Source organism: Aquila chrysaetos, chromosome 15 (assembly GCF_900496995.4).
Source record: "Aquila chrysaetos chrysaetos chromosome 15, bAquChr1.4, whole genome shotgun sequence".
Taxonomy (NCBI): Eukaryota; Metazoa; Chordata; class Aves; order Accipitriformes; family Accipitridae; genus Aquila; species Aquila chrysaetos.
The window spans coordinates 12,236,494-12,257,432 of NC_044018.1; the positions used below are offsets into that span (position 1 = coordinate 12,236,494).

The window sequence follows — 20,939 nt, forward strand, 5'->3', positions numbered from 1 at the left end:
CACGGTACCTTGTGGAAGCTGTGGTTCTGTTGCTGAACATCTCCTGTTCTTCTCCACGGTCTGGAGTCTCTTGCCAGGCAACATCTTCCAGGACGTGGGACAGACTGTTATCCATCGAGACACCAGAGTGCGTTGCAGAGGGGCAAATCTGGCAGGGGAATTTGGTCTACTGTGGAGAGCAGCGAGATCACAGAATCATTTAGGTTGGAAAAGACCTTTGAGATCATCGAGTCCAACCATAAAGACATTTAGTCTATAATCTCCAAATGATAACACAGAACCTCAAGAGATTTCAGCCCAACATCAAAGCAATCTGAAGCAAAGTCCCTAGATTCTTCCAGACTGAATTTCTTCTGAATTCTTCTTTCCAGACTGAAGTTCAGTTCTTCTGAACTTTCTCTTCTGCTAAGTATTTCATTATTTCTGCTCTTTATCTTTATTTGGGAGTAAAACAAATGTCAAACTTATTACCAGGACATAATGCTATTTTTTCTGACTGGAACTGATGAACGTTCAGTGACATTTATTGTGGAATCAATAGGAGTATATGAAACACAGAAAAGATGTGAGCAGTATCTCCTTAGGCCACAAACTTCTCTCTTTCCTGTAAAATACTTAATCTAGGGCCAATTTTCCCCATAGTTACCCAAAGGCAGTGTAAATCTAGATTGATTATATTTAAAATAATGCTGCTACAGTAGAACACAAATGATCTTCCATACTTATATGGCCTTCTTGGTACACATATTCTGTAGTGTATGAGCAGTTTACAAACTTTTTTTTTATCTTGCCTGTGAAACATTATTAACCCTGTCTTATGGGGGATGTAGATACTGATATCTAATGAGACTTCCAAGGTGACATAGAAAATCTGAAGCAGACTGCCCCAATCTCAGTATAATGTTCTAATTCAGTGCAATAATTCCTGTTTTGTCTCATTGCTCAAAGGGAAGAGGGGAAAACATGGAAGGGGAGTTTGGAAGAGCCAACATGGCTTTTCTTTAGCATAGCCATTTCCACAGACTGCTGTGGAGTCGAATTGGAGGTTAAGCCCCATTTTGCCTCTTTGGCCTTATTCATAGGGTAGTCTCCATATGCAAGAGACTGACTGGTTCCTTAGACAATCCATTGCACAAGGTGGGGATATTATATATTTCATGGTCCTGCATAAAGGTCATTCATCAATTGGCTCTTTATGATTAGAATCTGTTTCCACAGAAGAAGGAAATCTGGCAAAAAGCCAGAGTTGTCCCCTAACCATTATGAAAAGTGCTGAGAGACCTTTAACTTAATGCTGGATGGCTGCCAGTTCTGGGGAGAGGAGACGTGTCATCCGAATTTGAACTTATCTTCTTCCCCACAGGCAATATGGAGCTCTATCAGCAGAGCAATGCGGATAAACAGTGATGCAATTGAATACACTTCCAAATTTCAAAATAAAACAATCAATAAAAAAAAGATTTTCACTGTTTACAGTGTGCTGGGAACACAGACAACCTCATCCTCCAAACTTTGAGAGCCTAATCTAAAGCTTACTGAAATCAGAGAGGATCAGATTGTTGTTCATTCAGACTGCAGCATTAAACATTAGAGACTTCAATAAATAAGCATAAAACTGTATTTAAGTAAATTACAGTTAGACTTACAAGTTAAATTTCATAAAAATACTCTGGGAAGATTACTCTTCTCTTGGTTCTATATTGCTTCATTTTGACTGCTAATAACACATGGAATTACCTGAACAGACAGAACAAATCTGTTTATTTGCTGGTGATTACACACTATTTTCACTTGCTATCTCTGTTGTTACAAAGTCTAATTAGTACTGGTGCGTGGTCTTGCGCCGAAGATTTCCTTCCTTCTTACAACACCAAAGACTTACTTACTATACAAGTAAATGATAAGACTTTACATAAATAGAGAAAAGATAGGATTCCAAATCAGTGAAATAGCGAGCATAAATCCAGAGAAGTATTGGAAGTGACCAAAGAAAAGAAATCTCTCTGAAGAGAAGAATCCTGGCTTCTGAGCATTGGCCTGAGCGTTTCAGGTTCTTCAGCATCGCAGGAGGATTGAAACTGAAGATGAGCTAAAAATACAAAAGGATTATATCTGCGTGACCCATCTGCATGACAGGAGCTAGTTTATGTGTCCATTACTTTGAGAGATATAAATGTGCAATAGCATCTTCAAATATAGACAAAGAGAGAATGGGAGGGAAGAGTAAAATGTGTTTGTCTATACTTGAAATAGAACTAGATCACAGATTGTATTTTCAATTTAAGAACAAGTAATTCTTTCCTTGTTTATTATAGTTGTCAAGTAACCATATATAACTACGTATAGACAAAGACGGGGTTGTACGGGGGCAGCAATTATTAATGGACATCACTGAATGATAAATAAAGAGCTAGCTCAAAAATGGTATTCATTGCACACAGATGTCTGGACCATGGGCAGATGTCTTAAATTGTCTACACAAAGCGCTTTTGTGCTATCACAGTAATCTAAATTGCTTTGCGTTTGGTTCCAGACATTTCCACAAACTGCTCTCCACCACACATAAATTCCTATTCTCAAATCCTAACTGGAATTCAAGGGCCAAATTACTTCCTGGTGTAACTCACTTAATTTGGCTCGGTTTTATTGGTGCAGACAAACTTTGAGAACGGTATTCTCAATTATAGATGATCTGGTACATAACTCCATAGGTTATGGTCCTGGTTCAGGGGAGGGCATCCACTGCTCGTGCGCTACCACGTTGAAGGAGATGACAGTCAGAAAGCACGAGCGGGGAGAAGGTGAGGTGGAGGCAGGGCTTCACACGTGCTCTGTGTGCAAAACATGATGCGCTTCGCAAGACAACATGATCGTGATCAACACTCTTGGGGGGAGGCTTGTTTCAAATGTCCCGCTGTACCCTATTCAGAGAAGAAAGGACTACCATAGCATGCCTTATAAAGCTTTAACTCAGGACATTTGTCCTTTTAAATGTGCTGGTCCCTGGTTTAATCTGTGAATTGTCAGCTGACAATCATCATACCTACTGCCCCTGAATATGGAGGAGCCCAAGGAAAACCACCCACAACTCTGAGAGGTAGTTTCTTGACTCTCTGGGGATCTTAGCTCTACTGTAGTCCCGTAGCAGGACTGTGCCTAACTGAGAATCAAGTCAGTGATGATTTAGGAAATCATTTGTATCCCCAGGGGAGGCATATCTTGCAGCAGAGACAGCCCAGCATAAGCTGCTGAGTTTTAGTTAATGGCCTCGTTCTATCTAATGTGTCTGCTCTTGCAGATATCACTTACAGATGACCTGTGTGTTTTCTGTCTCCCCATTTTTTTTATTTACATGGAAAATATTTGAATTAGGCTAGCACATAAACACGCTGTCTAGGAAAAGATTCATGGGAGGAGGAGGAAACAGAGACAGTTAGAGTAGTTGATTGAATGTCTATTATTCTGCATTGCAACTCTGTGAAGGAAATGAGTAATACATTTCCTGGTGGACATTTTACAAGGGTCACATTAGACGGGTGAGACTGCAAAATCTCTCTCGGTTTTATGATTCCTATTAACATAGAATTATCTATTACCTAATCCTAGAGGAACTATGATTTGACTTTAATTTATCATACATTTTTGCATGCAGCCAAAAGAGCTTTCAAGGTACGCTTAACAGATAGCCGTATTAGACTGTATGGACCTCCTTTTTTCCTTCCTCCAAGGGTCACGGCACTACATGACCTGACCCTACTGCCCACTCACTGCTTGCTGCAGGAGAATTATGGGTTACCAGCTGAAAGGCTGGTAACATTAAGGTATGTTGATCCCAGCCCATGGTTCCACATAGTTATTAGCCCTGAAAGTGTGCATAATACTACATCCTTTTTTCCTCTTCTTGCCCTGATACTGACTGAAAGGCCAGAAGGAAAATTTTGTCTGTCATCTTGGCCGTAGAGTTTGAGTAAAACCTTTTTGATTTCAGTATTCTTTAGAAACTAAAATTGTGACAGACAAGACTTCTTCTTGCTTTTTAGTTAAGTCAGCTGTTAATTTAGATTTGACTGAATATAAATAATCTCAGATGTATTTGCCTTATTGTATTGCCCGGAATCATAATTATGGTTCAAGACAACACGTGCTACATACTAAAATTAAAAAAAAAATTAAAAAAACCCACAGCAACCCAGAAACATAAAAGTGTCTAGGAATTAATCTACAGTTGATTGGTAAAAAAAAGGAAAAAAAGGAAACAAACAGTAACTGTTTGGGTAAACTAGATGGGTAATGCTTTCAGTACCACTGTGATAAAGCTGAGTTGTAGCAGGAATACTGCAATTCTCCTCCCATTCCAGTACACGGTTGCTAGTTATCATGATCCTGTTTAAACTGCAAGAAGTGAGTAAGACACCTCCAGGACGCCACTTTGCCCCATAACCTCAGCCTGCATGTGAGTATTGGCAAGTTGAAGGATTAATGGAAACATGGCTGGAATCTGTTTGGGGTGGAAAAGCATGAGCAACCTTGACACTTACCATATAGTTGGTGTGATGGGCTTGCCTGCAGTGCAGATCTGCTTTAAATGTCAAGTGGAGTTGATGCGAGCTAGAGGAAATCTCAGGCAATTCCCTGCTGGTACCTAAAATCAAGTTCTGGAAAAGTGTAATAACCTTTTTGTAATATTGTAAAAACACGCTGCACAGTGAAATAAAGCCATAATTCAAATGGTCTCCACTCTAACAGTAATAAACAGGGATGTGCTATCCAATATTTAAGCCCTGACTGCCTTATCATGGTTTTATTTATTATTATAATCCATTATTTATATAGTACCCTTGGTGGATAGTGTTTCTCAGGAAAACTCCCTGTCAAGTTAAAAATCTGTCATATAGGGAATTTCAGAAGGAAACAACAGCAAAACAAACCAGTTGGGGATAACACTTGTTTCTGGGATAAAATCCGACAGCTTGGAGCAGGGCAAACTTTGGGGTTTGCATTCAGTTCATTTTCTGAAGGTGTGGGAGTGGTGCAGTAGGGTTACCCGTGATAAGCAGCGTAAGTCCATAGGCCTGCCTAAGCGGTCTGTGCTAGGTGTAAGACGAAAGCCCGGAGGAGCGCCTGGGCGCAGGCTGCGGGCGGAGCCGCCCGGCAGCAGAGCTCCGGCTCCCTCTCCAGGACATCCGAGTTAATGACAGATAAATCCTCCGGCTCTGCCGCCCCCGCAGCCCCGCCTGTGCGAAGGAAGGAGCAAACCCCGCACGTTACAGGCATAAGCCTAGGAGAAAAGAATCCCCGCTATAAAGTTAGGCGAGATAAGAAATACAGAGAGAGATTGGGACGCGGGCAGTTCCGACCGCTCATTAGGACCCACTGCCAAGCTTGCCTCTTGACAAGGCTGTTTCAAACAGAAGAATGGCGTGCTGACATGTGCAAAGTGGATATTCCTTAAATCCTGGTAAAGCTGCTAGAAAATACATACGTAGACGCAGAAAATGGGGAAATGAAAGCAATATTTTAGCCATGAGGGAGGAGAAATTATCATTGCTGCAGGGGAATCGCTCTCCTCAGAGAGTTGAGGATGTATTTGCACAGAGTGACTGCCAGCTGAACTGAACGATGACCAAGACAAGCAATACTGAAGTCTAGCACCCTTTCTTACATAAAACAACGTTGCAGCTATTATTGTTTATGCTATTGCTATAATTGTACACAAACAGTGCTCAACACTTACAGCAAATGTGAATGGATACCACAGCAACCCCTCCGCACACCAAGTGACCTGGCCGCCTTCTGACCACCAGCAGCTCAGCTCGCAGCCCCAGGGACATCGCGCTCCCGTGCGTCGCCCACGGTGACCGGAGTGCACCCATGCTGATGACAGTGGGAAACCGTCACTGGTCCAGACCCAGGGCCACAGGTATAACTTCTCTGCCTTTGACACACAGCAAAGTCAAAGTCCTTTACTCCAATCTGTTTGTGGTCAGGTCCACTCTTCCACAGTTTGGGGGTTAATTTTCCCCAAATGTGGGTATCATTTCTGGTCTAAGTGTCCCACAGGTCGCCTGGTGAGATAGTTCTTCATTCAGTTTGTGACACCCATCAGTCTCTAGCTAGGTTCCCTTTTACTGTTAGTTTTGACCATTTACCTTAAAGGTCAACAGTTCCTTCCCTTTTTTGTTACACCAATTGCCTTAAAACTGCGTTTTACACATTTGCTTCTGGCAAACTTCAGCTCTCCAGGGAAGACTATGCAAAATCCTCCACAGAGGAGACAGCGTGTATTGGGTTTCCATGGCAAGGTTTTGGTAGCAGGGGAGCTACAGGGGTGGCTTTTGTGAGAAGCTGCCAGAAGCTTCCCCCATGTCTGACAGAGCCAATGCCAGCCGGCTCCAAGATGGACCCGCTGCTGGGGAAGGCCAAGTCCATCAGCGACGATGGTAGCACCTCTGGGAGAACATGTTTAAGAGGGGGGAAAAACCCACGCAACTGCAATTGCAGCCGGAGAGAGAAGTGAGAACATGAGAGAGCACCAGCCCTGCAGACCCCAGGTCAGTGCAGAAGGAGGGGAGGAGGTGCTCCAGGCGCCGGAGCAGAGATTCCCCTGCAGCCCGTGATGAAGACCATGGTGAGGCAGGCTGTCCCCCTGCAGCCCGGGGAGGTCCACGGGGGAGCAGATCTCCACCTGCAGCCCGGGGAGGACCCCACGCCGGAGCAGGGGGATGCCCGAAGGAGGCTGTGACCCCGTGGGAAGCCCGCGCTGGAGCGGGTTTGCTGGCAGGACTGGGGACCCCGCGGGGGACCCATGCTGGAGCAGTCTGTGCCTGAAGGACTGCAGCCCGTGGAAGGGAGCCACGCTGGAGCAGTTCGTGAAGAACTGCAGCCCGTGGGAAGGACCCACATTGAAGAAGATCATGGAGGACTGTTTCCCATGGGAGGGACCCCACACTGGAGCAGGGGACGAGTGAGGAGTCCTCCCCCTGAGGAGGAAGGAGCGACAGAGACAATGTGTGATGAACTAACTGCAACCCCCATTCCCCGTCCCCCTGCACCACTCAGGTGGAGGAAGTAGAGAAAATTGGGAATGAAGTTGAGCCAGAAAGAAGGGAGGGGTGGGAGGAAGGTATTTTTGAGATCTGGGTTTACTTCTTATTACACTACTCTGATTTGATTCATAATAATTTAAATTAATTTTCCCAGAGTCAAGTCTGTTTTGCCTGTGACAGTAATTGCCAAGTGGTCTCTCCCTGTCCTTATCTTGACCAAAGAGCCTTTTGTTATATTTTCTCTCCCCTGTCCAGCTGAGGGGGGCGAGTGATAGAGCAGCTTTGATGGGCACCTGGTGCCCAGCCAGGGTCAGCCCACCACAGAGCGTGAAGAGAATTAACTCCAAAACAATGAAACACCACATGATTTACCAGAACAGCACCGGTTATCCTGCTGTCCCCTGACAACCTAATAGTTAGGACCTAGCAACCATCAAAATGGAGGGACCTAAGTAGGAGCAGATTTAATCAGTAAAGCAAATGAACAGGTGACATGAATTATAGGTTCCTAGTTAGAAGGGTAAACAGCTGAAAATTAGTTTCATTAGTATAAAGGTGGAAGCCTTTCTACTTAACTCAAGACTCTGAGAAGTTGGAGAGGTTTTGAGTTCTAGGTAAAGCTGATGAAGGAGATTTTTATTTGTGTGTGACTATAAAGGAAAAAGTGCTACAGGCAGAGGCTGAGCAAATGCACAATGGAGCTGAGTCTGGTGCAGAGGTGAGATCTTCATGGCTGCTAAACATAAATGGTCTTATGTAAGGCATTAAATATATTAACTTTTCTGGTTTAGCTTCCCTACCTTTCTAGCAGTGACTAATGAAATCCCATTTTGTAATTTTGAAGTCTGGACCTGTAGCTCTAAACTTAAGACTAGTTTAATATCCAGACTGGAACTTTCTGAGCCCAGGAACTTGTTAGCAAGCTGTTGTCATAGCTGAAGGTGCTGCTAATCCTCGTCTTCTCTTACAGGCTGTTACTAATAGGAATATTAATCTCTGAAATATGGGCCCAAGAGAGACCAGGTAATGTTGCTGTAAACTGTTTTCACATAACAATTTCCAGGCTTTTTCATAGGTCATACCTGTGCGTGTGTGTTTCAGAAGAGTCTGAAGCTTTTGTGGCAGCTGTACTTGTGCATTTTTCTGAGAAACTCCAAACATACAGGTGTCTACTCATGGTGTAACTACTCATGGCCATTCTTTTGGTTTATGTACCATCATATTAAGCAAATGTTTCTATCTTTCCTCAGTCTGGTAATAAGCACTGATGAACTAATAGGGACTTTATTGTTGTTCTTGTTATCTTGAGCCTAGTTATTGCTAATGACCATACAATTTGTAAGGTCTTTTAAATACTATAAAGATATCAGTGTTTTGCCTGAGAAGAAACAGTTTTCTTAACCAAAACTGCTGTCTACTTTAACTTTTTCCTTACAAAATGGAGCTGGTCCTGGAACAGCATATACAGAGAGCTGGTTCTAGGATTGTCTGCCCTACTTGCTGAAGGTGCTGTATAAACGTGTTAGCACTTACCAAAGATCAAAGTAAAAAGATACTGGAGGAGGTTTTATCCAGCTTGGAGCAATTATATAGCTTCTGCATTGAATCAAGCTGGTAGCTTGGAATGTGGGTAGAATAAGGTCATGCTCGCCAGCATCTGTCTGATGTTTCCTAGTATGACCATCTCTGACATGGGAGTTGCATTTAAGGGTATAGTGCTGAACTCTAGGAAAAAGGATCCTTTCAGCCCTTGAAATGCACAATTACTATAAAAAGTCTAGTTGGCATTAGCTCACTATGTCATAGAAACTTCTGTTTGAAATAACAAATCCCAGTTTATTAGAAATATGTCAAATGAAAAGTCTTCTCTGGTCTCTAGTCCTACATTTAGAGGAGTTTATACGTGCTTCCTGCCTTCCAGAGGTCTGGCAGCCGTAGCCTGGTTTATGCTGTGGTGATAGCTTGGGACCTGAGCTTCTTTGCCCCTCTGTGGTCCTTTCCCAGCATGAGCCAACTGGCTCCTGGAACTGGTACTTGGGCAGGTGAATGGGGTAGGCTGATGGGTAGCTGGCATGGCTGCTCCCCACCCAGATTTGACTTGTAGCTTCTCTTGTCAATAGGTGTGTATGGGGTTTTTTGGTTTTGCAGTTTGTTTGTGGGGTTTTGTTGGTTGGATTTTTTGGTTTAGGGGCTGCTTTTTTCCTCTTTTCAGGAGAGTGGGGGGAATGACATTTTCCTGTTCTGTTTTATTCCATTTAAGGTGTTCAGATTCAGGCAGCCAATTTAGTACTTTTTTTGACCCTGTTCCAAAATCCTGTTTCCATGACTGGCTGTTGCAGGTAGCATTGCCAGCTGATCAGACACAGTTACTACTGGAATACTAATTTCAGGGCTGGCTTTTCTTCTGGAAGTATTGCTGGTTTAAAAAAAAAAAACCCAAAACTTCTAACACCTCCTGACCAGAGATGCTGGAATATGACTGTCACAACACTGACTTTCTACAGCAATCTGGGAAGTAACGGATTTGTGTTTGTATGTTACATTTAATCCCATACTTACTAGCCTTTTAATACGTTCAACGCAGGACCCATGAGTTCGGAGTGCCTGGGGAACCTTTTGCGTATAACACTGAGTGCAGAATACTTTAAGGACAAATACTTATCTTTGTCTGTTGTTGGTAAGTTGATATAGAAGAAATTGGAGAGGGAATTGCACGTGGTGAAATGTTTAAACTTCTCTGAGGTTCTCCTATACTGGAATTCCCTGGATTATTCTATCATAGAATTTAGTAGGTTGGACCTCATTGTAAGTAAAGACAAATGCTACCTTTATTGCTATATAATCTATCCTGTAGACTTGTGTGATAACTTAGCCATGATTAGGCTTGATATTGCTATCTTTGGCCTCAAATTGAAATGCATGTGGTATTTTCTAGGCATGTTGATGCTGGTGGATTTCCCTCATGGTAAAAATGTTCCCCGGTAACAGCACATACTATTCTGAAAATTCACTAGTTGAAGCTAGGACTACATTACTGATTTTGCAGTAGTGGCTTTCCACCTTCTTTGCTTACAGCTAAGGGACCTGGTGGAGGAGTATAAATTCTTAATGTAGTCTAAGAAAAATTAGCTGGGCCCTCTGGCTATGGGCTTAGTAGTCAACAAACAGTGCATTCAAGTGAGAAGCACAGCAGAATGCCCTGGAAGGGCAGAGTGAGATAAATTTTGGGCTATAAACATCATCAGGTGTAAGATATGCATAAAATGTAAACCCAGCATTGAACTAGCTCTTTGTGGTAGTTTGCTGTCTAACTAGATATAGTTCATGACATCATAACATAACATCTACCTTTCCAGAATGTCAAACTTGTGTAAAAAATGTTCTTTGTTCAGGTATCTTCATACATACACAAAGACAGACACTCTGCAACTGGGATAGGTACAGCTTGAAAGTATAAAGCAATTTTCTTCTTTTTTTTTTTGGGGGGGGGGGGGGGGGGGGGGGGTGTCAAAACACAAAACCAAAAAGCCCAAAACCACAAAGATGGTTTTGTAGCCTAAAAAAATCCAAGTTAAGCTTTAGTGTGCTTGTCATCCTGTCACCCCTGAAGAGACTCTTTTGGCCAAGCAGGCATCAGACAGAATCATGGGTCTGTGCCAGCCACAGATCAGACTCCTGATGTTGCTAGGCTGTCATCTGTCAATCCTGACAACTTTGACGCTTATGACCTAACTGACTGTTCTGTTCTTACTGGGGGTTTTGCCCCTTTAGGATTTAATATCTTTCCATGTTGGTGTTTTGTTTTTTGGTTTTTTTTTATCTTCAGTCCTTGAGCTGCTAGTGTCCCTGTCCCAGCCTGTCTGTAATTTTACCTTTCTTACTTTCTGTAGACTTTGTTACAGCTCGCTCTCACCACTTTGCAATTCTCTTATGTCTGAGCCCAGGGTATGTAGCTGCGCCCTATTGGAGCAGGGTCAGCTGAACCCTGGGGCAAGGGCAGGTTGCTCAGGGAGTTTGCACAGCAGGAGTTAATACTCATTAATACCGCTTTTCACTAATTGCCCATAGATCAATCTGGCATAGCCTGGGAGCTAGATGAGACCATGGCATCACAGTGTGGCTATACAGTAACTTACAGCAATTGGAGTAAGATCGAGTTTCGTGCTTCTGCACTAAGCTGTCATTCTCACTTAGAGGTAAGTCTATTATAGGCATTTTGGCTACAGTGCTGTGGCATATGACCTTTACATGAAAGATTAACAAATTATTGATAGGTATTAATTGAGGTGCTGTAATGTCTTGAACACCTATTAGAAGCAAATGATTTAATTTTCCTCAAATGTATCCAGAGGTCTAAGAATATTCCATGGTATTGACATTTGAATGGCCTACAGATGAACACACGAAGCAGCATGTCACATATGCCCTTGAAGGGCAGCTCTTCTCTCTTGGATAAGAATAGGGAATTCTCTCTGGCAGCTGTGTTGCACTCTGCTCTAATATTTAGTGTCTGAGACATGTTAGGGTAAAAGCTCAAAAGCTTTGGCTGCTTGTGTTGCTTGCTCACTGCTACTATGTCATAAAACACAAGACCAGTTATATTTTAGGGAGCACTTTTTTTTTTAATCCAGTGCTGGGGCTATGCAAAAGGTTGAAGCTGCTCCCCAAAGTGTTTATATTGCTATGTAGCTATACACCTATATGCATATAGCTTATGTAGTTAATGAAGTAGAAAGCAATAATGCTTCAGTATGGAGTTGCTGGCCTGTGCAGAGGCTGGTGGGTGGGTTTTGTAATTTGCTTTTCGGTCACAAGGATAAGTGGTTCCTAACTAGAGAAAAATCAGTCTAACAAGCAAGTGTTCCCTGTGTCCATGCAGAAAGATGTGTTCGCAGTAACTATACAAATCAAAGCATCTCATACTCCTGATATGAAAAATGCTACAACTCATCTGAAAAGTGCAAGTTGCTATTATGGTCCGTGGAGTCCGAGAGAGTTAGTATGTGAAAGTAACTACATGGAGGTAAGTACTGGAAGTACTTATGGGAAGGTACTTAAAGTAAGGTAAGGAGGTAAGTACTGGAAGATGCCCCCTTTGAAGCTGATTAGATGCTAGGAATGTGTATTGGAAAGAGACTCTGAATGCCCCACCCTGAACAGCTCACTAGTTGAATGCACAGCATGCATCTTGAGTTTAGTGATACATTTATATTATGCTTATATAGCCTATTTGTCAACATTAATAGCCAATAAAGTTGTGAAATGGTATTCAAAAGGTTAAGCTAATGAATTGAACTCACTGAATGTTGTCTCAACAAATCTTATTTGAGATAACAGAAATGTATACTTTCTGAAGGAAGTTTCCCTACTGAATTTGCTGGGGAGAAGCACAGAGGGGGGGAAAAAGGACTCCTCTTGGAAGAGGACATGGGAATCAAGAACAAATTACTGGCCTTAACCGGAACTAGAAATGGGAAGATAGGCAGAAAATAAAAAGAAGCTGAAATCAAGTGGACTATAGATAATGCACCATGCATGATGACATCTTATGCCATAATTTTTTACTTGGCAGGAGGAAACCTTCCTCTAGGAAATGCTAGTCTCTCTTGAAAATACTTGTAGGGCGTTGAAGACGTGGAAACAAGTGCCAACAGCAAACCCCTTACAGAGGCTTTTTTCCTTTAGGTTTCTGTCAGGAGGGAGGTTCCACAGACTGTAAAAGACTTCATTCAAGATGAACCTGAGGACTGGACTCTTGCCTTTCCAGAGGTAAAACTACAGGTTTTCTTCCTAGTAAAAGCTAGTGCTACTTCTGGCACAATTATCCTTCTATTCTGTGTCCACACAGTACAAAATGTCCTTTCAAAAAGCACTTAAGAAGACCAGAACTTCTGTACCAAGTGGGTTTAGTATAGAGATTTTATATGTTAGAAATAGACAGCTGTAGGCCATGTCTCCAAGAAAGAAATGGAAGCTGATTTCTCACACAGTCTAGAAGTTGAGTTTTCCCAGTCAAGACACTGTACAACAAAAACTGTATCTAAGACCCCAGGGCCCAGGAGTGAACTGTGGATCAGCATTTTTCTTCTTGGACCCTGTATTTGCAATGCAGCAGTGCAGTTAATCTCTGATGCTCTTAATATGGAAAGCTCTCTGTGTGTATGAAGGGGGAAGCTGGAGGGGTATCCCACTAGTGATATTTAGAATAAGACAACAAAACTGCTGGTCAGTTCAATACAATAAACCATTTAATACAGTAAATCTGTTACTTTGAATAGCATGTTTAAAGTGTTGATGAATTTATCTTGGTAGGCAAAAGCAGGAAAAGCCTCAATATGGCAAATAGTGTTTCATCAGCCAGAAGAAAAAAAGGCTCTGCTTGTGAGAGATGCTTGGAGTGCAGGCTATGGACTCAACACCACAGACACCAGGGTTCTGCTGCGAATACCATACACTGCTGAGCAAATTCAGCTGGTCGAGGTTGGTATGCTTGTTCCAGCCCAGCAAGCTGCCAGGCTGTGTAGGTCTAACCAGATCTCTTCCTACAGGATCAGGGAATTACCTTTTCTGCAGTGAGATCAAGTACGTTTTACAAACAGCGATGGATGATCCTGATGGTGGATACTGCTGTGGCATGTCCTGTAGGTGAGAAATGCAGTACCTTACCACAATGCTTAAATGTACAGGGACTGACTTACGACTAGAGTAATGAGCTGACAGCTTTCATATCCTGTCCCTAAGATGGTGTGGACTACACTAACAAAACAATCATCTGGACTGTTCCAAAATATATTCAGCCACTCTCTACTGGAGCAACTAGCTTTAAGGATGTGCTCGTTGAAGCTGGTGTGGATCTATGCAAACTCTCTGCCAAAGAAATGGCTTCCAGGAAATATGTGTTATCAAATGACTTAAATGCAATTACAATGAAGATACCAATAGGTGCAGAAGGTGGCTATTACAAGGTTAGTGACTTATGTAAGGTGCCAGGCAACAGACTTTGGTTTTTTTTTGTTTTTGTTTTTTTTTTCCTGGGGAGGAATAATTCTTCATCCTGTTCCTTTCAAATAAAGGATGGGGGTGAGGGGGAAGAAAAGGTATATTAAAAAATTCCAAAAGCCCTGACCAAAGGTAGCTCTTGTAAGCACCGCTTTAAAGAATTCCTTTTCTTAGAAGCATAGATGGACAGAATCCTACACAGAACTATTGATTTGTTTCCTTCCTCAGGTTAACACGGAGCTTTTGCCTTTTAGTCCTGGTGTCATACTCCTCGGAGACAGTCCGAACTGGACTGTAAAGCATGCATGGGTTCTGTTGTATTTTACACAGATCACTTAAGAGAATGGGAACAACCCATTTGTCCACCAGATCATATGATATTGGGATGGGCTGAGACTATACATCTAAATGTAGTTGCCTGGAGAGAACTGAATCCTGGGCAAATGTAACAACTGAACTTCAAAGGAAGTTGCAGGAGGAGCCCTTTCACTGGTGAAATAGTCCCCTGCTGCTTTGAAACTTGGGAGTGGGGGACAATTTTCCAAAGGAAGTACTCTGAGGTAATCTAAACTCATAGGGACACAGCAAGTGCCACTTAAGAGTCATGATTCCTGAGCTGAGAAGGACAATTGTTTGGAGCTGTAGCTCTAGCTGACCTTGAGATGTTACAGTACAACCTTAATGTACAATCATGTTATACTAAAGGGTGTTGATTTGAAATTCTAGACTTCTGTGAGCAGTGGGCAGCATGGGGCAAAATACACCATCAACCTGTTCTTGGAACATCAGTGGGAAGATAACAAATGGGGACTAACCAAACATACTATCATCAAGGAAATAGAAACACCATTTGAACAAGTAGAACTTGCTATAACCAACAGTAAGTAGCCTAATGTTGAATTTACTGAAGGTTTTGGTACTGTTAAGAGCTCAGTGTTACTGTGTTCTTTTTCAGACTCAAATCTGAGTGCAAGGCTAATGAATGTGACAGTGGGAACGTTCCTCCCAGATGTGGAGCTTGTGAACCTAACCATTGAGGGGGCAGCTGTTGCTGTACCTGAAGCTGTTCAGCATGGATATCTAACATATGAGATCAGATATGCTAATGGAAGTAAAGCCTACATAATACAAGTCCCGCTTGATGCACCAAGCGTTAAGAAAGAGGTGGGTCCTAAGAAACTGCAGCATACCATGGTATAGAAATGATGATATCACTTGGTGATTTTCACTTCTAAATATGATTTTCCTAGTATGCGAGAGCTGACATGAGAGCATACACCCTGAACGTCACACTTGCGTTCATAACCCACCCAACAAGTGAGACCTTCACTGTCCCAGTCATAATAGTGTCTGCTGTTAAAGATGCAGGTAAACTGGTGGAACTTAGCCAGGTTGGTACAGTACTGCCCGTGACTAACCTAGCTGTGAACTCAGCTGTTAACTGGGCTAATTTCAGCCAGGGATACTGTCAGTCCTAAACAGCCCTACTAAACTGATGGCAGCTAGCATGCTGGCTGACTCTTGACTGTATTACAGTGCTGCCCAGTGCGAGAGGATTTTGTGATGGGAGGAACTTTCATCTCATTATCACTCATGGGAACGTGGACCAAAATTGGCTACCCTTCATCTCAGACTGGCACATGACCCCAGAAGCTGTGCAGAAGTACAACTACAGCCTGAGGGACAATGGCACTCACTTGGCAATCTCTGTCCCTTTCCTTTCTTCCCATGTGAACTATGAGGTAAGGATGCCAGCATGTAGCAATTAAAAGGCACGCTCTAGCTGTGAGATACGAACATGATACACTATGTCCTTGAAGGTGAAATAAAATTTACCTTTGAGATAGGCTTTGAAGGATTAATGGAGGACTATTTTTCTACCCTCAGAAGAACACTTTAATTTCCCTTGGTTAATTTTGGCAGAAGTAGGCAAGAAAAAAAAGCATTCTGCAAGCACTTTAAGGCTGAGCTATCTTTAATGGCAACTGTACACGCAATGGAGTTTGTACTGCATTCTGTTGCAAAACTGAAAAAGCTCACTGCGTGATCTTCTAGATTAAAAAAAAAAATCTCCTGTGGATCTGATTTTGATCAATTACCATTACCTTTGGCTTGTGATAACCCGTCCTCTTGGTTTTTGAATACTGTAGTTGAATAGTGTGCTTTTATTGTCTTGTTTAACCTGTGATTGTTATCTCTAGGACTTTCATACCTCTGGAATAAAGGCTTCACTTCACTTGACCTTGAAGGATGGCATTACCTTGGCTAATAGGAGGGACTTCTCAATTTCCTGCAGATTTTCACCTTCAGAGCTAATACGTAATAACACATTAGGGATTAGTTGTTAATGGTCTTTGAGCTGCATAACTAAATCACACAAGCCCATGCAGTCTGAAATGTTTCTAGAGTTTATACTTGTGTGATACTCTATTTGCCTGTCAGATTTCCTACAAAGTAATATGCTACAAGGCAAGTCAAATTACAGATTGGAGTGACTATCCTGTCTAGGACAGGAGAAGGAGAAGGAGGCGAGAAACTCTACTACCCCTCACACCTCCGAAATCATGAAGCTTTTTTAATGGGCTTTTGTGGTTGGTTTTGGGGTTGGATGGGGCTATTTTGGTGGGGTGGAGGGGAGGATCAGCATATAAATTAGTCATTCTAAAGCTATTCATCAGTATTGAATGTACTGAATATCTTGGCTAGAAAAATCCTTTTGAGAGAGGGTGAGATTTCCTAGGAGGAGAAGGGTAAGTGAAATCACCAGCTTTTCCATGTAGTGTATAGTCTAGTGGCAGTTAGCTTGAAGAAAATCAGGTGTTAGTGCTGGAGAGTCTTGCTCAAAACTTGATCTTTGTGAGGTGCCAAAAAACTTGCTAGCAAATCCATCAGAACCTCTTTGTTGTGCTAGGCTACAAAATAAAGGAATCTGAGTCCTGATTTGTATGAAAATGTATTTTTCTTTCAGAGTGCCTGCCCAATGGCACTGTGGTTATTACTGCAGTAAAATTGGTAGGAGTTGCAGACCTGGACACCAGCCTGCTTGTCCTGAGGGACAGACGGTGCAAACCCAGTCTAGTGACAGAGAAGACTGCAACCTTTAAGTTCAATGTGAACACTTGTGGAACAAGTAGAAAGGTAAGGGCTTAGTCATGTGAAGCTTACTCTGTATTGGGGTAGGGTTATTACTAGAACTGGCAGAGGTTCAGAGCTAGGCAGAAGCTGCAAAAAGGTCACAGCTGACTTATTGTCAAGTGGTAAATCTATACTCTTTTTCTGAGGATACTAAATTCAGTTGGGCAGTTCTTATTTGGTAAAAACGGTTTTCAAGGTCAGAGGTGCTTTCTGAAACTAGCTTTCAGTTTGACACCTGAATTGTTTAGTAATGGACTTGAATATGAGTTTGCTGTTGAGACATGCTCTTACGCCTTGCAGAAGCTTGTTAGGTGTTGCTAATGACCAAGACCAGCGTGGGTCCTGTTCCTGCCACCTATGTACTGCATAAATAGAAAAAAAGACAAAATAACAAAGGATCAAATCATGCTCAAATTCAGGTCACCATAAATGCAGCTTGCTTCTGCAGGTGTTGCATCTCATGCTATACACTGATTCTGTCAACAGAAACAACTGATCTCTTTTTCTCAGGCCCAGTGCACTCTGTTTCTGGGGGTTTATGTCATATTCAAGGTATTGTTAGCTAATAAACTGTTTCTTCTTGACTGTGGCATAGCTGTCAGCTTTAGTTCAGTAGGCATAGGGCTGTTGGCTGGTAATTTCTGGCCATTCCTAAGTGTACTCTGCTCAGTGCAATCTGCTAGTCGAAGGGATGTGGGTATTGTGGCAAAACCAAAGTAAACTCTCATGTAACTGTCCTGTTTGTAATGATGTGTATCTTTCAGTTCAATAGCACAACTATGGCATACGAAAATGATGTACTCTATTTCAGACCTGGCAATGATACACCAGTATACCAGTAAGTGTCATTCCATAGAAGAAGGCTGTCCAAGGTATTTTGGTTTCTAAAAATCTAATGCTAAACCTCTTCCCTCAGACTGAAATTTGTATGCTGGTATGCAATCAAGCAGACAGTTGATATCCAATATGAATCTAAGAAGAACCCACCACCCAGTATTAAGCCAGGGTTTGGCTCTCTTGCTCTTTCGTTGAAGCTTTTCAAAGGTAACGTTTATGATTAGACTCCGTAGAATCACTGAACAGTTCAGGTTGGAAGGGACCTCTGAAGGTCATCTTGTCCATCCACTCTGCTCAAGGAGGGCCACCCAGAACAGGTTGCCCAGGACCATGTCCAGATGACTTTTTAATATCTCCAAGGATGAAGTGGAAACCTCTTTAAGGTCTTTAAGATCTCTAACAGAGGTTTTCCATTCCAGAATGCAACATAAATGGCCAAGTATCTGTAGTGGATCAGGCAGCATCACTGACACGTGTGATTTTCCTGCTTGGTCTGGGCATGCTAAAAGTTTTGTGTAGGGGATGTGATGTCAGCTTCTCTCTCCTATCAACTCTAAGTGTTGCTAAGCAGAATTAGCAGTGACTGAAATAATCGTAACTTGTGTCAGAGAAGGAAGCCACATGCAATACTGCTGTAAAATGTTAACTATACTAGCAGAAAGGGCTAACTGAAGCCTGAACCAAACTCTCACACTGACTGGAATGGCCCTGACAAATTTTTTTTTACTCCACCCCACCAATACTTTTACAAAGGCAGTTTTGAATGAGTCTCTTACTCCAATGGGTTTTTGCAGAAGGAGTGTCTCACTTCTGGATCCTCAGAGCAAAGGAATACAGTTCAGATCTTTGCTTTCATTACCAGTTCTCACTTTTCTGCTATTGTATCGCCATTTGTTGACATTCATCCATTCTCCCAGATTTTAGTATTGCTGTGCCAGAGTAAATGGTGGAAGGAAGAGCGAAGCAGAAAGCTTGGGAATACTTACTCTGTAAAAAGGAAACTCTAACATTAATACTCTCTTCTAGAGAAATCCTATTCAGAGCCCTACCAGGAACTGGAATATCCTGTAGTAAAATATCTGAGGGAGGCACTGTATTTTGAAGTTGAACTGCTCCAGCCTAAAGATGTCAGACTGGAACTAAACCTGGATGACTGTTGGGCTACAAACTCCCAAAGCCAGGATAGCGTTCCACAGTGGCCCATCCTTATAAATGGGTAAGGAGGGCTTCCCTGTTGTACTTGGGAACTGTTCAGTACAAAGCCCCTTACCTTAGGTGGGAGGAAAGGGGAAGAGGACACAGGTCAGCTTGGATGTGTTGTTTTGTCCTGATGGGCAATTGCTGCTAGGCTGTGGAGCGCCTACCGGTGTCAGCACAGTGGCTTTGCCTTCTGGTGGCAGCTTGTCAGGGGTGGCCAGAAGTACTTCTAGCTAACAGCTTCCAGCTGGAAAGAAAGAACAAGAAGCAACCCTGACTGTAGCCAAAGGCAAGGATCATGAATGGGGGAGGCTCTACCCGTATCGCTATGGCCTGAGGAAAATGCAGAGGGAAGCTCCTCTGATTTTTACCTCCTTGCTTTGCTTAAAGATCTGGTTGAAGTGATGAAGGTTTAGATTAAATACATTTTATTAAATACATTTTCTTTCACTTTTCTTCTTTCACTTTCTTTCACAAAAAGGTGTGAAAACAGCAAAGACTCCTACAGAACTGTCTTCCACGAAGTTAGTTATAGCCTCAGAGTAAAATTTCCTCAGCACCTAAAGAGATTTGAAGTGAAGATGTTCACCTTTGTACAAGGCACAACTCTGTTACAAGACCAGGTGAGATGTCTCTGTGCTGTCGGCAGTCCCAATATATGAGCCTGGAGCGGTGCGTGCAGCAAATGCTGTGTAAGGTCTCAGCTGGCCAGGTGCTGCCTGGGGCTATTGGCCACCTCCTTGAAGGCATAACACTGTAACAGTAGTAAATAGAGACTAGCCACTTAGCAGTTTTCAGTTCATTTCCTTTGGGGTCAGTACACATATCAGATGTTTGTCAAATAAGACTCCCCTACACATAAATATTTATATTTTTGTCTTGTAGCTGTATTTCCACTGCAGTGTGGTGATCTGCAGCACTATGCAAGAGCCTTCAGGCTTTCTTTGTCCAAGGAGATGCAATCCTGGGAAACACAGACTTGGTAAGAAAACAGGCACTTCTCAAGTCACTCCTGAATCTTTGCTCAGCCTTATGGCACACGCTGTCACAGTCTGTGTCAGATAACAGACTCCTAGTCCTAGCGTGTGCTGTACCGAAAGCTAAAAGATGAAATGTCTCACTAGACCGCAGTGCAGAACCACGTCTGCATGGGCAAGTGTCATCTGGAGCAGTGCTTGTTAGGAAGGAAAACAACTAGCAGAGGTTGGTGTCAATCTTAAATTACACTACTGAAACACCAAATATACTGCTGTTGTAACATAACAGACTTCTATATGCCTCTCTTCTCCCTATAGGTGAATACGCTGACTTTTGACAGAGACTAAACAAGAACTATTTAGTTTTATGAAGCTGCAGTTAGGTGGCCTAAGCAAGCACATCCTGCCCAGACTTACAAGTAAAGACATCTTGAAAGTATCTACTGGGAAAATATATTGATGGTGTCTACTGAGAAGAGGGTCAGCTAACCAGCATGAATGTATCTTTGTCTTTAAATTAGTGTGTTGCTCTCTTGTGTTCCTCTACAATGTCAAACTCTTAGTCTTTTGTGTGACTCGTATCTGACCTAGTCTGCTCAGCTAATGTGTCCAAAACTTGTGTCTAGTCACTTCACAGTTGGAATCATCTGTCCTGGGATAGGGGGAGGAAGGGGGCAACAGGTGTGAAGTCAATTGTAAATCACTTTGAGCTTTTTTAAAGCTTCAGTATGAACAAAGGATTGCGGGG

The 20,939-nt window shown here is 42.5% G+C and overlaps 1 protein-coding gene across 1 annotated transcript in view; it reads left to right on the plus strand.

Moving 5' to 3' along the window:
- Positions 1-6,397: 6,397 nt before the first annotated feature.
- Positions 6,398-20,939, plus strand: part of LOC115351388 — a 28,875-nt gene continuing 14,333 nt past the window's right edge. The window contains exons 1-19 of the mRNA XM_030038058.1: positions 6,398-6,440; positions 9,631-9,723; positions 11,115-11,242; positions 11,926-12,069; positions 12,732-12,815; positions 13,359-13,526; positions 13,595-13,691; positions 13,788-14,011; positions 14,772-14,925; positions 15,001-15,209; positions 15,296-15,413; positions 15,582-15,787; positions 16,247-16,364; positions 17,014-17,183; positions 17,945-18,018; positions 18,097-18,224; positions 19,044-19,233; positions 19,696-19,837; positions 20,100-20,196. Of these exons, the coding sequence (XP_029893918.1) occupies positions 6,398-6,440; positions 9,631-9,723; positions 11,115-11,242; positions 11,926-12,069; positions 12,732-12,815; positions 13,359-13,526; positions 13,595-13,691; positions 13,788-14,011; positions 14,772-14,925; positions 15,001-15,209; positions 15,296-15,413; positions 15,582-15,787; positions 16,247-16,364; positions 17,014-17,183; positions 17,945-18,018; positions 18,097-18,224; positions 19,044-19,233; positions 19,696-19,837; positions 20,100-20,196 (2,587 nt within the window). The remainder of the gene's footprint in view (positions 6,441-9,630; positions 9,724-11,114; positions 11,243-11,925; positions 12,070-12,731; positions 12,816-13,358; positions 13,527-13,594; positions 13,692-13,787; positions 14,012-14,771; positions 14,926-15,000; positions 15,210-15,295; positions 15,414-15,581; positions 15,788-16,246; positions 16,365-17,013; positions 17,184-17,944; positions 18,019-18,096; positions 18,225-19,043; positions 19,234-19,695; positions 19,838-20,099; positions 20,197-20,939) is intronic.